This window comes from Colobus angolensis, unplaced genomic scaffold (assembly GCF_000951035.1).
Source record: "Colobus angolensis palliatus isolate OR3802 unplaced genomic scaffold, Cang.pa_1.0 Scaffold25, whole genome shotgun sequence".
Lineage (NCBI taxonomy): Eukaryota > Metazoa > Chordata > Mammalia > Primates > Cercopithecidae > Colobus > Colobus angolensis.
Genome location: NW_012115710.1, coordinates 4,529,588 through 4,543,536, shown reverse-complemented (window position 1 = coordinate 4,543,536; position 13,949 = coordinate 4,529,588). Strand labels below are relative to the sequence as shown.

The window sequence follows — 13,949 nt, the reverse complement described above, 5'->3', positions numbered from 1 at the left end:
CTGCGATGCGGCCACTGCACTCCAGCCTGGGCGACAGAGTGAGACTCCATCTCAAAAAAATATATATATATATATAAATAAATAAATATGGCCAGGCGCGGTGGCTCACACCTATAATGCCAGCACTTTGGGAGCCCAAGGTGGGCAGACCACCTGAGGTCAGGAGTTTGAGACCAGCCTGGCCAACATGGAAAAACCCAGTCTCTACTAAAAATACAAAAAGTAGCTGGACATGGTGGTGGGCACCTATAGTCCCAAGCACTGGGGAGGTTGAGGCAGGATAATCGCTTGAACCCGGGAGGCAGAGGTTGCATTTCACCACTCCAACCTGGGCAACACAGCGAGACTCTGTCTCAAAAAAATAAAAAATAAATAAAATAAAATAAATAAACTGTCTCTGAGAGCCAGAGCTCACTGGGCCCTGCCCTGTTGCTGGGCATCGCCAGCAGGGAAGGGCCTTTGGCCTGCGGAGGGGTGGTGAGGGGAATGGCGCGGTGGTGACGTCTCCCTCCCCTGCTCCCAGCCCCCCCCCAGCTGTCTTCGCTTCGTCCAGACCAACATCTCCCGCCTCCTGCAGGAGACCTCCGAGCACCTGGTGGCTCTGAAGCCCTGGATCACTCGCCAGAACTTCTCCCGGTGCCTGGAGCTGCAGTGTCAGCCTGGTAAAGGCTTCCAGCCACTCCCACTCCTTCCCCTCCTGTCCTCACGGCCGCTCCTCCTCTCTGCACAGTGCGTCCCAGACCCCACCCTGCTCATATTGGTTGTGACAAGGGCGAGTTTATTCCTCAGTTTACCTTTTTTTTTTTTCTGAGCCGTCTTGCTCTGTAGCCCAGGCTGGAGTGCAGTGGTGCAATCTCGGCTCACTGCAACCTCCATCTCCAGGGTTCAAGCGAATCTTCTGCCTCAGCCTTCCGAGTACCTGGGATTATAGGTGCGCATACCATGCCTGGCTAATTTTTGTGTTTTTAGTAGAGATGGGTTTTCACCATGTTGGCCAGGCTGGTTTCGAACTCCTGACCTCAAGAGATCCGCCCACCTTGGCCTCCCAAAGTGCTGCGATTACAGGCATGAGCCACTGCGCTTAGCCTATTCACTCATCTAATTTGTGACAATCTGATGAGGTAGGTACGATGATTATCGTAGTTTTACAGATGAGCAAACTGAGGCACAGAGAGGCCAAGCAGCCCGTCCAAGGTCACACAGTCAGTGGCAGCCAGGCTGCTCTTTCCTTCCTTACCCCAGCCCTTCTCCTTGGTCACCCAGCCTCCTCTTTCTCCCCAGACTCCTCAACCCTGCCACCCCCACGGAGTCCTGGGGCCCTGGAGGCCACAGCCCTGACAGCCCCGCAGCCCCCTCTGCTCCTCCTCCTGCTGCTGCTGCCCGTGGGCCTCCTGCTGCTGGCTGCTGCCTGGTGCCTGCACTGGCAGAGGACGCGGTGGAGGACACCCCGCTCTGGGGAGCAGGTGAGCAGGGAGGGCAGGGGGGGTGAGGGGGCCGACAGGGTGGCCCACTTGTGGCTGACACTTTGGGGCCCACAGGTCCCCCCTGTCCCCAGTCCCCAGGACCTGCTGCTTGTGGAGCACTGACCTGGCTGGGGCCTCATCCTGGTGAGTCCTTCATGGGCTATGGGACCTGGACTTTGTGTCTGCAGGTGGGGAGGGGCACTAGGAGGCCATGGAAGGGTGGTGAGTAGCAGAGGGGCAGGGGCAGCTCTGGGTACAGAAAGACCCCTCTGGGACCAGGCTTGGTGGTTCAGGCCTGTAATCCCAGCACTTTGGGAGGCTGAGGCAGGTGGATCACTTGAGGTCAGGAGTTCAAGACCGGCCTGGCCAACGTGGCAAAACCCAGTCTCTACTAAAAATACAAAAATTAGCTGAGCGTGGTGGTGTGCGCCTGTAATCCCAGCTACTAGGGAGGCTGAGGCAGGAGAATTGCTTGAACCCAGGAGGCGGAGGTTTCAGTGAGCTGAGATTGCTCCACTGGACTTTAGCCTGGGTGATAGAACTAGACTCCATTTCGAGAAGAGAAGAGAAGAGAAGGGAAAAGAAAGAGAAGAGAAAAGAAAGAGAAGAGAAGAGAACAGAGGAGATGCGAAGCCCTATGGGGCCACGGACACAGACTGGAGACCAAGCTGGAGGCTGTGGGAGGATCCAGGGCAAGGACCATGACTGAGCCAGGGCTGGGACCATGGGATGGAGTGGAGTGGATGGGCAGAGAGTCAGGGGTCAGAGATCAGGAGGGACAGGCTTGGGGCCTGACAGGCTTGAGTTGGCACAGATAGCCCTGGTCCAGCGATGGGGTGGACAGGGGAGAACCTGGGGGAGGAGTGAGATTAGGGAAAGACATGGAGCTCACTGGGGACCTGAAGGAGCAAGGAGCCCTGGGGAGATCTGTGGATACAGGAGTTTGCAAGCCTCCTGGGGCAGGAAGGAAATGGCATTCCAGAAAGAGGGAACTGCCTTTGTGAAGCCCGTTGGTATGAGAAAGCTCAGGGTGTTCCAGTAACTTGGGCCAATGTGGGGCAGCAAGGAGCCATGGGAGGTGTGAGAGGGAGGAAAGGAGCTGGGAACAGGTGTGGAGGGTGCAGGCAGGTGGGCCAGGAGGGAAGACGGAGGGGAGGCCTCAGTGGGTCCCCTAACATTTCAAATCTAACATTTTGTACTAATTGCTCACACATATACTGCCCTGGTAATGCAGGCCTCATGTGGGGCTTTCTTCCTTTCTATTTTAATTTTTTATTTTTTTGAGATGGACTCTCACTCTGGCGCCCAGGCTGGAGTGCAGTGGCGCGATCTCAGCTCACTGCAGCCTCCGCCTCCCGGGTTCAAGCGATTCTCCTGCCTCAGCCTCTGGAGTAGCTGGGATTACAGGTACCCACAACCACGCTTGGCTAATTTTTGTGTTTGTAGTAGAGACGGGGTTTCACCATGTTGGCCAGGCTGGTCTCAAACACCTGATCTCAGCTGATCCACCCGCCTCAGCCTCCCAAAGTGCTGGGATTACAGGCATGAGCCACCACACCCGGCCTCCAGGTTGTCTTGATCCAGCATCTATGCCCTTCACTCTGCTGCCTCAGTTTCCTGATCTGTACAAAAGGCTCTAATAATTGTCCTTTTACCATAGGGTTGTCATGAGGTTAAGTGAAGTGACACAGGCAAGGCTTTTAGAGCAATGCAGTGGAAACAGCACGTGAGCCACCTGTGCAATTTTCACTTTCCTTGTAGCCACATTTTTTTTTTTTTTTTTTTCCTGAGATGGAGTCTCACTCTGTCACCAGGCTGGAGTCTAGTGGTGCAATCTCAACTCACTGCAACCTCCACCTCCCGGGTTCAAGTGATTCTCCTGCTTCAGCCTCCTGAGTAGCTGGGATTACAGGCACCCACCATCACACCTGGCTAATTTTTTGTATTTTTAATAGAGACGGGGCTTCACCATGTTGCCCAGGCTGGTCTTGAACTCCTGACCTCGTGATCCACCCGCCTCGGCCTCCCAAAGTGCTGGGATTACAGGCATGAGCCACTGTGTCCAGCCTCACAGTTTTTTAAAAAAGGAAAAAGAAGCAAGTAACTTTATTTTATGCAGTATATCCAAAATATTGTCATTTCAACATATAATCAATATTTTTCAGTGATTAATTAGACATTAGTCATTTTGAATCATTCATCATTTTGAATATTTTACATTCTTTTGTCATACTAAGCCTTCAGCATCCAATGTATACTTTTTTTTTTCTTTTGAGATGGATTCTCGCTCTGTCATCCAGGCTGGAGTGCAGTGACGTGATCTCAGCTCACTGCAACCTCCGACTCCCTGGTTCAGGCGATTCTCCTGCCTCAGCCTCCCAATTACCTGGGATTACAGGCATGCGCCACCACACCCGGCTAATTTTTGTACTTTTAGTAGAGACGGGGTTTCACCACGTTGTCCAGGACGGTCTCCATCTCCTGACCTCGCGTTCCACCCGCCTCAAAGTGCTGGGATTACAAGTGTGAGCCACCGTGCCAGGCTCAGACAATAACTTTTTATCAGAAACACTTTATCTATATTTAAATTTCATGAAATTTACAGTTGCCAAAAGTAGATTCACATAGTGAAGTTGTTCAAAATATACATTAAACCAGCCTGGGCAACATGGCGAAACCCCATCAAGTAGCTGGCTCTGGTGGCACATGCCTGTAGTCCCAGCTACTTAGGAGGCAAAGTAGGAGGATCGCTTGAGCCCAGGAGGTCGACGCTGCAGTAAGCCATGATTGTGCCACTGCACTCCAGTCTGAGTGAGAGAGCAAGACCCTGTCTCATAAACAAAAAACAAAAACCACACAGAAGAGTTTAGAATCTCAGTTGCTATCTCTGGGAATCACCATGATTGCTAACACCTGTATCTATCCACAAAAAAAAAAAAAAAAAAAAATGAGTGCACGCCAGCCTGGGCAATAGACGGAGAGACCGTCACAAAAAAAGACAGAGAGAAAGAAAGAAAAAAAGAAACATACATAAGTTTTCCAATAACTGTTAACAGATCAAGGACCAGTACCTAAATTGCCCTGTCACCTAGGCTGGAGTGCAGTGGCATGATCTCAGCTCACTACAACCTCCACCTCCCGGGTTCAAGTGATTCTCCTGCCTCAGCCTCCGGAGCAGCTGGGACTACAGGCGTGTGCCACCATGCCCAGCTAATTTTTGTATTTTTAGTAGTGGGGTTTCACCATGTTTGCTGTGATCATTATGGTCTCAATCTCTTGACCTCGTGATCTGCCCGCCTTAGCCTCCCAAAGTGCTGGGATTACAGGCGTGAGCCACCGCGCCCAGCCAAAAATAGAGAACATTTCTTCTTTTTTTTTTTTTTCTTGAGACGGAGTCTTTGTCACCCAGGCTGGAGTACGGTGGCGCGATCTCGGTTCACTGCAACCTCCGCCTCCCAGGTTCAAGTGATTCTCCTGACTCAGCTTCCCAAGTAGCTGGGACAACAGGCGCCTGCCACCACGCCTGGCTAATTTTTTTTAGTAGAGACGGGGTTTGGGGTTTCACCGTGTTAGCCAGGATGATCTTGATCTCTTGACCTCTTGATCTGCCTGCCTTGGCCTCCCAAAGTGCTGGGATTACAGGCGTGAGCCACCGCGCCCATCCGAGAACATTTCTGTCATGGCCACGTTCTCTTGGACAGCAATGCCCTAGCACACAGTAAGCGCTTGCTGGGAATGGTGGTGTTTTGGGAATGAATTTGTGCCCCGCCCTGAGCTAAGTTTCTTTCCCTCTCCTCTGTCAGCGGATCCTAAACAACCCAGTGAGACAGACACGTCTATCATCCCATTTTACAGGGGAGGACACTGAGGCACACAGAGGGGAGTCACCAGCCAGAGGATGCATAGCCGGCACACAGAGGAAGTGGGCTAGAGGCCGGTCCCTTCCTTGGGCCCAATACCCCTCTCATTCTGTCCCCAGGATGGAGGCAACGCCAGAACCCAGCACCGGCCCCACTTACCCAACTCTGTACAAAGCCCTTGTCCCCATGAAACTGTATATAAATCATCCTTTTCTACCAGCTTTGGCCAGGTCTGTCTGTGGATGGGTGTGAATGGGGTCGTTTTGATTTCAGAATCTTGGTTTTTCAGTTGCAATGCAAAGTTTCATTCAATATGTGTTTTCTGAGGTCCCCTGGAGACCCGGGCCAGCACTGGGCAATGCCAGAGCCCGGATTTGAGTCAGAACCAGCCCAGTCGCCCCAGGTCTCCTAGGCTATGGATGAGAAGACAAGAGACTCAGCGAGCCTGGGTGCAGGATGCCATAGGCTCCTATGGAGATAGCACAGAGGCAGTGTGAGAGCCCGCGGAGGGCAGCTCACCCAGGCTGGAAGATCAAAGAGGCTTTCCAGAGCCAAAGGGCATTGCGATGGTGACAAGCTAGATTTGGAAGGGTCGGGGAGGGCATCCTGGGCAAGGGACACAACTGAAGCAAAGGCCGACAGTCCAGAAAGTGAGAAGTTCCTCTGAGGAACGCTCAGCGGATTGGTGCAGCCAGGCATCTAGAAGCCATTCCTTCATCCACTCTTAGAGCCCCTGGAGAAGACCACCTCCACCTGTTTTACAGATGGAGAAACTGAGGCCCGGATAAGGCCAGGGGTTTGTCCAGATCAGAGTGAAGTCGAGCAGACACAAGAATCCAAATCTCCAAGCCTAGAATGGGCAGGACGCCGGGGCTCACGCCGGTAATCCCAGCACTTTAGGAGGCTGAAACGGGAGGATCGCTTGAGCCCAGGAGTTCGAGATCAGCCTGGCCAACATGTCAAGACTGCCCCCACGCCTGGGCCACAACAACAACAACAAAAATAAATATATACATACATATATATATATTAATTAGCCCTGCATGGTGGCGTGCCCCTGTAGTCCAAGTTACTCGGGAGGCTGAGGCCAGGAGGATCCCCTGAGCCCAGGAAGTCGAGGCTGCGGTGAGCCAGGATCGCCCCACTGCACTCCGGCCTGGGCGACAGAGCGACATCTCGTCTCAGAAAATAAAGTAAGCGTGAACTGAGCGCGGAAGGGCGGGCCTGGCGGGTCTGGACTCCCCCTGCGGGCCACCAGAAGTCCTGCAGCCTTCAGTCGCTTGAAGGGGTAATGCCGCTTCCCCTCACAAACATGGCGGACAGGGCGTCTGAACGAGATGAACAGCCTCTCAAAAACATGGCCGCCGAGACTGGACGGCCGCGCTCCGGCAGCACCGCCTCCACGCCCCACGTGATCTCTCGCAGGGACCAGCGCTGACTCCGGGATTCCAACCGGAAGAATGTCCGGATTGGACATTCGGAAGAGGACCCGCCTTCCCTGGGGAATCTCTGCGCACGCGCATAACGCTTTGACCAATGAAAACACAGAAAGCTGTTCGCGGAGTCCGCGTTGCGTCACTTCTGCCGCCCCTGTTTCAAGGGATAAGAAACCCTGCGACAAGACAGCCTCCTTTCCCAGGCGGCTGCCGAAGATGGCGGAGGTGCAGGTGGGGGCTCCGCGCGGGTCGGGGCGGCACGGGGCCAGGTGGGATCCAGGCCGGAATGGGGTCGCACCCTCTCTGTCCTCCTACATGTTCTGTGGAGCTTAACGTCCACAATTAAGCAAAATGGAAGTCTTTTGGGATAAGGGGCATCTGTAGGAAATGCCGCGGCTCTCTTTAGGCCTAGGGTTGGCTACAATGCGGCATTTCCTTTTCGAGGCGAGGGTGACGGAGCTTCCAGCACAGGATAGGTATTTTACAACTAGACTTCGGTTACCTTGAACTCGGGTAGTGGCTGGGGGCCCTGGGGTCGAGTCTTGGCCGAACTGGACCTTTGTGTGCCCTCAGCGATGAGGAACGCGCGGAAGTGTGACCAGGCGGTGTCGGGGCAATGAGTTTTGGCCAAAATGGAAGGTATTTTCATCCCGCCCAGTGCGCGGGCTACTTTGATCTCACGTGGAGGTGTTAATCGGGGTTCCCTGCAGCTCCGGTTGTTTTACTTCTCAATGCCTTTCTGCGGGGTGTCGACAGACCTGTTGGCTGCCGGGTACTCAGGAATAAACTCGTTTTCCCTGGTTTTGGGGATTGGCGAGTTTCCTGAGGCGTGTTACTGGAACTCGAGAGCTGTGATGAATGGTTCCACAAGGTCGGAACATCTTCTGGGCCTGCAGACACCTGGGCGCCTTTTCCCTGGCTCCTGGTGTAGCTACTTAAGTATAAAGAAGGGGTTGGCCCTGGAAAGGTTTTTTTGTCTGTGGTTGGGGCGGGGGTGGACATTTCAGAGCCAGGCCAATCTAGGCAAGTTGTGTTCACCACGCATGTGTCTTTGTGCCCCAGCACAGTTGGCAGTGTTTTGCGAAGTTCGCTTGACGATATTCTCGAGGTAGATAGGGTGTCCTCCTTTTACGGAGGAGGAAATTAAAGCTTGGTAATTGGTGATTTTTGGCCAAGGTCACGACTTCAGGAAGTCTGTTTGGATTTAGATTCTTTGTACCAACGCTTACAAAGCATGTGTAACAAGTGTGTGCTTCATGCTTTTGTATTAAAACAATGAGGATTTCTACTTTTTTAGTTATTTTTTGTGGCAGAGTCTCGCTGTGATGCCCAGGCTGGAGTGGAATGATGCGATTTGGATCATTGCAACCTCTACTTCCTGGATTCAAGTAATTCTCCTGCCTCAGCCTCCCGAGTAGCTGGGACTGCAGGGGCCCGTCACGACGCTCAGCTAATTTTTGTGTTTTTAGTAGAGACAGGGTGTCACCCTATTCACCAGGATGGTCTCGAACTCCTGACCGCAAGTGATCTGCCCGCCTAGGTCTCTCAAAATGCTGGGATTACAGGCTTGAGCTCCCGCGCCTGGCCAGGATTTCTGCTCTGGAAGAAGCTGAGGTTCGGTGTCTGAGCAGTTTACCCCGGAAAGCAGAGTGACTCAGCAGAGCTAGCATGGACTTTTGACTACCTAATCTCATCCCACCTGAAATTCGGTTTTCTTCCAAATTAAATTCGTGGTAGGAAGAGCCGATACCTTAGAAGAGATTTAGATCTCCTACAATGTTATCCTACAATTGATAGGCCACGGTGGCTCAGGCCTGTAATCCCATCATTTTGGAAGGCTGAGGCAGACCGATCACTTGAGCCAGGAGTACAAGAGCAGCCTAGGCAACAAAACAAAACCCTGACTCAACAAAAGTACAAAAATTTGCTGTGTGTGGTGGTGTGTGCCTGTAGTCCCAGCTACTCACGAGGCCGAGGTGGGAGGATGGCTTGATCCTGAGAGGTCGACAGCCTGTGCAACAGCGAGACCGTCTCAAATCAAATCCTACAGTTGATTAGCTTCAAGGTCTTGTAACTGGATAGTCAGTGGGCAGAGCCTTGCTGGTCTTCATTCAAATCCTGTTGCTTTGCAAAATACAATCTGAGTATAAAATCATACTCATAGAAGAAGTGAGATATGAGGGGGGTTCAGGCCCCTTACACTGCTCACTCACTGATCCTGAGGCAGCCTTGCTTTCTCAGCCCGTTCCCTCATCTGTAGAGTGGGGCTCTAGTGCATAGTTCCCAGCTCAGATGGCTGGGTGCAAGGCACCTTGTTGGCAGGGCAAAAGAAGGGAATGCTTGCTTGTGAGGACAATCACAGAAAGGTTGTCCTTGTCTCTGAGCCCTCTTGCCCTTGTCTCCCACAGGTCCTGGTGCTCGATGGTCGAGGCCATCTCCTGGGCCGCCTGGCGGCCATCGTTGCTAAACAGGTACTGCTGGGTAAGTCGCTGCTCGCGGCCCCCCTGTCATGGGCCCCTGCTGGCGGTCGGTGATGAGCAACATTCACCATCTTTCGTTTGAGTCTCACGGCCATGAGATCAACCCCATGCACCGCTCTGAGACCTGCCAGCCACTCTTCCCCAGGGTTGGGAACTCCAGGCTCAAGAAATGGATTTCTATCAGGCTAGCTTTTCATTTAAACGTGAACTTAGCTCTGGCAAGTACTGCGCTGTGTCTGGAGGGTAACTGCACAGGCCGTGGGAGAACCCTCAGGCAGCTCGGCCCTTCCTAACCCTTTCCCTCCCTCTAGGCCGGAAGGTGGTGGTCGTACGCTGCGAAGGCATCAACATTTCTGGCAATTTCTACAGAAACAAGTGTAAGTTATGGCCTGGGAGGAGCACTGGAGAGGGTCTCCCAATGGGGTGTTGAGACTCTGAAAGCAATTCCAGCTGTGTTGGGAGAGACTACTTGGGGTTCCTGAGAAGGCCCTTGGAAGTGGGGTTTTGGGGGTGCTGGTAGACCAGGCGGTCCTCACACTCTCCCCTCTCCCTAGTGAAGTACCTGGCTTTCCTCCGCAAGCGGATGAACACCAACCCTTCCCGAGGCCCCTACCACTTCCGGGCCCCCAGCCGCATTTTCTGGCGGACCGTGCGAGGTGAGCGGGGCATGGGGACTGCAGGTGGTGACGGGCAGGCGGCCGGTGATGAGAACTTCTCCCACTCACATTCGAGTTTCTCGACCATGAGATGACTCCACATGCACTACCATCTGAGGCCACCCGTGGGCCCACCTCAGTGGGGAGGGTGGGCGTCCTTACGAGCCCCTCTGACTGGGCCTGCTATCCATCACCCAACAGGCATGCTGCCTCACAAGACCAAGCGAGGCCAGGCTGCCCTGGACCGCCTCAAGGTGTTTGACGGCATCCCACCGCCCTACGACAAGGTGAGCTGTGCCAGCTCCCCCCACAAGGCAGCAGCCTTGCCCGTGGCGTCCGTGATGTTCCGCAATTACCTACATTGTTTGATCCTCATGAAAGCAGCACTGGCTGAGACGCCTGCCCGGCCAACCTCCTTCCCTCTCTGTCCCTCCAGGGCTCTAAGCCCCTCTCTTTCTTTAACAGAAAAAGCGGATGGTGGTTCCTGCTGCCCTCAAGGTCGTGCGTCTGAAGCCTACAAGAAAGGTGATTCCCAGCTTACGCTGCACCATCTAGTTTGGGGATTTCAGGCCTGCTGAGGGACCCTGGGGCCCGGAGCCTGGCAGATGATGTCCTTATCTCACGATGGTCTGCGGATGTCCCTGCGGGAATGGCGACAATGCCAGCGGCTTAGCTGATGCCAGGAGGGTCGGGTGGGTGCTTTTCTAACAGGCCTGCAGGAGCTGTCAGTCACCTCCCAGCTCTCACCAGCTCAGGGTGTGGGAGCTTAGATGTCCTTACAACTTCATATCTTCAACCCCCAGTTTGCCTATCTGGGGCGCCTGGCTCACGAGGTTGGCTGGAAGTACCAGGCAGTGACAGCCACCCTGGAGGAGAAGAGGAAAGAGAAAGCCAAGATCCACTACCGCAAGAAGAAACAGCTCATGGTGAGGACGGGCTGGTGCTGAGGGGGCATCTCACTCTTGGATGGGCCTGACGGATGCTGTCTTGCCCACAGAGGACTCTTAACTGGCAAAGGGCTAGCCGGGGTTGGGGTGGGATGGAGTCCGTGTAATGAGGGCAATCGAACCCCTCCTGACCACCACCACCTGCACTTATTCTTGGCAGAGGCTACGGAAACAGGCCGAGAAGAACGTGGAGAAGAAGATTGACAAATACACACAGGTCCTCAAGACCCACGGACTCCTGGTCTGAGCCCAATAAAGACTGTTAACTCCTCATGCGTGGCCTGCCCTTCCTCCATTGTCACCCTGGAATGTGCAGGACCCAGGGGCAGCAGTAGTCCAGGTGCCACAGGCGGCCGGGGACATAGGAAGCTGGGAGCAAGGAAAGGGTCTTAGTTGCTGCCTCCTGAGGTTGCTTGAAAGCACTCAGAGAATTGTGCAGCTGTCATTTATCTATGACCAATAGGAAGAGCAGCCAGTTACTGTTAGCAAAAGGGAGCCAGAAGATGGGCTGGAGGGCCCTACCTTGTGATTGGGGCATCTGTTGGACTTTCCACCTGGTCATATACTCTGCAGCTGTTAGAATGTGCAAGCACTTGGGAACAGCATGAGCTTGCTGTTGTACACAGGGTATTTCTAGAAGCAGAAATAGACTGGGAAGATGCGCAACCAAGGGGTTACAGGCATCGCCCGTGCTCCTCACCTGTATTTTGTAATGAGAAATAAATTGCTTTTAAAGAAATCTGGCGTCTTTGCACTGCGTCTGCTGTGGAGGCAGGCCCCTGGCAAACGGGGTGAGGAGCTTGAAGAGGGTAGAACAGGCTATGCTAATACACAGAAAAATAACTGTAACTTGCCGTAAATTGAATTATCCTTTATATACACCATTTACAAACCAAATAATTGTGGTTGGCAGTACCTGGCGCTTTCCAGTTAATGTAAAACTCATTCTAATTCAGCTGCAAAGTATGGACCCATCCCCCACTGCCAGGCTGTTGTAGTCCCAGCAGTCTGTAGAAACAAGCATTTTGCAAATGATAAGCACCGGAGTAACATAATGCTAGGCTTTATGCACGAAACCCATTAGGTCTGCCAGTGTGAATCCTGGAAAGGGCATTGATAGGGAGCATTTAGTACTTGGTAGCAATTTAATAAAATGTCCCAGGTCAAAGCTTGCTGGGGTGAGCCCCATTCCCATTTTACTGATGTCCAGCAGTCATGTCACGTAATATGTCATACCCAGGGCTTCACCACACTCAGCCTAAACACTAAAGGTAAACATGCTGTGAAGTAAAGGAAGCTAGATGCATGCTGTCCTTGGCAATTCGATGCCAAGACTCAGGGATAACCCTTAGGTAGTTGTATACTAAAGATGAATGGAAAGTGCTATGCATTGTGTTGACAGACTATAACTTGCCACACCATTCCATCATGGGCTTATTAACCTTCCCAGAAAAGTCTGAGGAAGCACAGTGGCTTGTGTTTTCCCTGAGAATCAGTGAACATGGGTGGTACCTACCCCTGCCAGAGTTCCCACATGGGTTCCCATTCACCAGCGAAGCCTACTCCAGGAATAATCAGACTTAAAATATAATCTTTTCCTTGAGACAGAGTCTCGCTGTCGCCCAGGCTGGAGTGCAGTGGCGCGATCTCCGCTCACTGCAAGCTCCGCTGCCTCCGGGGTAAACGCCATTCTCCTGCCTCAGCCTCCCTAGAAGCTGGGACTACAGGCACCTGCCACCATGCCCGGCTAATTTTTTTGTATTTTCAGTAGAGACAGTTTCACCGTGTTCACCAGGATGGTATCGATCGGCTGACCTTGTGATCCGCCCACCTCGGCCTCCCAAAGTGCTGGGATTACAGGCATGAGCCACCACCCCCGGCTTTAAAGCATAATCTTAAACTTCACAAACTCCATGTGAAATAGTACAATTACCCTCCAAAAGCATGATCCATTAGCAAATGGGAAAGTGGGCTTTTAAAAACTTTTCAAGATTTTTTTTTTTTTGAGACGGAGTCGCACATGATCTTGGCTTGCTGCAACCTCTGCCTTCTGAGTACAAGTGATCCTCCTGCCTCAGCCTCTCTAGTAGCTGGGACCGCAGGCATGTACCAACACACCCAGCTAATTTTTGTATTTTTAGTAGAGATGGGGTTTCACCATTTGGGCCAGGATGGTCTCGATCTCCTGACCTCGTGATCCGCCCACCTCAGAGTCCCAAAGTGCTGGGATTATAGGCATGAGCCACCGCACCCAGCTAAAAATTTTTAAGATTTTGAGAAGACACCATCAGGAAAGACAAGTCACAGACTGGGAGAAAATATAAGTCATCTCTATTTGAAGGTCTTGTATCCTGCTATAAAGAACTCTTGGCCAGGAGCGGTGGCTCATGACTGTAATCCCAGCATTTTGGGAGGCCAAGGCAGGAGGATCACTTGAGGTCAGGAGTTTGAAACCAGCCTGGCCAACATGGTGAAACCTCATCTCGACTAAAAATACAAAAATTAGCTGAATGTGCCAGTGGGCACCTGTAATCCCAGCTAGTCAGGAGGCTGAGGCCGGAGAATCACTTGAATCCGGGAGGCCGAGGTTGCAGTGAGCTGAGATCTCGCCATTGCACTCCAGCCTGGGGGATAAGACCAAAACTGCGTCTCAAAAAAAAAAAAACTCTTACATGATGTGGTGGCTCACACCTGTAACCCCAACCATTTGAAGTGGGAGGACTGGCTTGAGTCCAGGAGTTCGAGTCCAGATGGGGCAACATAGGGAGACTCTGAGTTAACAAGAATTTTTGTTTTTGAGACAGCATCTCACTCTGTTACTCATCCTGGAGTGCTCAGGTGTGAGCCACCGTGCCTGGCGAAGAAAATTTTTAAAAATTAGCCAGGCATGGGCCAGGCACAGTGGCTCACACCTGTAATCCTAGCACTTGGGAGGCTGAGGCGGGTGGATCACGAGGTCAGGATATCTAGACCATCTGGCTGACACGGTGAAACCCCGTCTCTACTAAAAATACAAAAAAAATTAGCCAGGCGTGGTGGTGGGCTCCTGTAGTCCCAGCTACACAGGAGGCTGAGGCAGGAGAATGGCGTGAACCTGGGGGGTGGAG

At 52.7% G+C, this 13,949-nt stretch overlaps 2 protein-coding genes across 13 annotated transcripts in view; both read left to right on the top strand.

Moving 5' to 3' along the window:
- FLT3LG (fms-related tyrosine kinase 3 ligand) overlaps positions 1–6,983 on the top strand; it is a 17,675-nt gene extending 10,692 nt beyond the window's left edge. For 3 of the 6 annotated variants that reach the window (XM_011946370.1, XM_011946373.1, XM_011946374.1), the window contains exons 6-9: positions 524–662; positions 1,282–1,463; positions 1,539–1,607; positions 5,319–5,542. In XM_011946370.1, coding sequence (XP_011801760.1) covers positions 524–662; positions 1,282–1,463; positions 1,539–1,586 — 369 coding nt within the window. In that variant the 3' untranslated portion in view covers positions 1,587–1,607; positions 5,319–5,542. Of the gene's footprint in view, positions 1–523; positions 663–1,281; positions 1,464–1,538; positions 1,608–5,266; positions 5,543–6,360 lie in introns of those variants that run through there. The other 3 variants (XM_011946372.1, XM_011946371.1, XM_011946375.1) reach the window with 2 other exon arrangements.
- Positions 6,900–11,581, top strand: RPL13A (ribosomal protein L13a). Of its 7 annotated transcripts, none has more exons than XM_011946381.1 (8): positions 6,900–6,990; positions 9,168–9,230; positions 9,551–9,616; positions 9,794–9,895; positions 10,097–10,182; positions 10,361–10,420; positions 10,699–10,821; positions 11,003–11,581. In XM_011946381.1, exons 4-8 carry the CDS (start codon positions 9,823–9,825, stop codon positions 11,087–11,089), a joined length of 429 nt encoding a protein of 142 aa, XP_011801771.1. In that variant the 5' UTR covers positions 6,900–6,990; positions 9,168–9,230; positions 9,551–9,616; positions 9,794–9,822; the 3' UTR covers positions 11,090–11,581. The 7 variants fall into 7 exon arrangements, with proteins under 7 accessions (XP_011801771.1, XP_011801773.1, XP_011801766.1 ...); XM_011946376.1 differs by having other exon boundaries at positions 6,906–6,990; positions 9,168–9,240; XM_011946380.1 differs by having other exon boundaries at positions 6,959–6,990; positions 9,168–9,240; positions 10,097–10,149; positions 10,394–10,420.
- Positions 11,582–13,949: the final 2,368 nt, after the last annotated feature.

Excerpts from the sequence above, each read along its gene's own strand:
- RPL13A (XM_011946376.1), top strand. Across the intron at positions 9,896-10,096 it reads TTTCTGGCGGACCGTGCGAG|GCATGCTGCCTCACAAGACC; the intron begins GTGAGCGGGGCA and ends ATCACCCAACAG. Across the intron at positions 10,183-10,360 it reads TCCCACCGCCCTACGACAAG|AAAAAGCGGATGGTGGTTCC; the intron begins GTGAGCTGTGCC and ends TTTCTTTAACAG.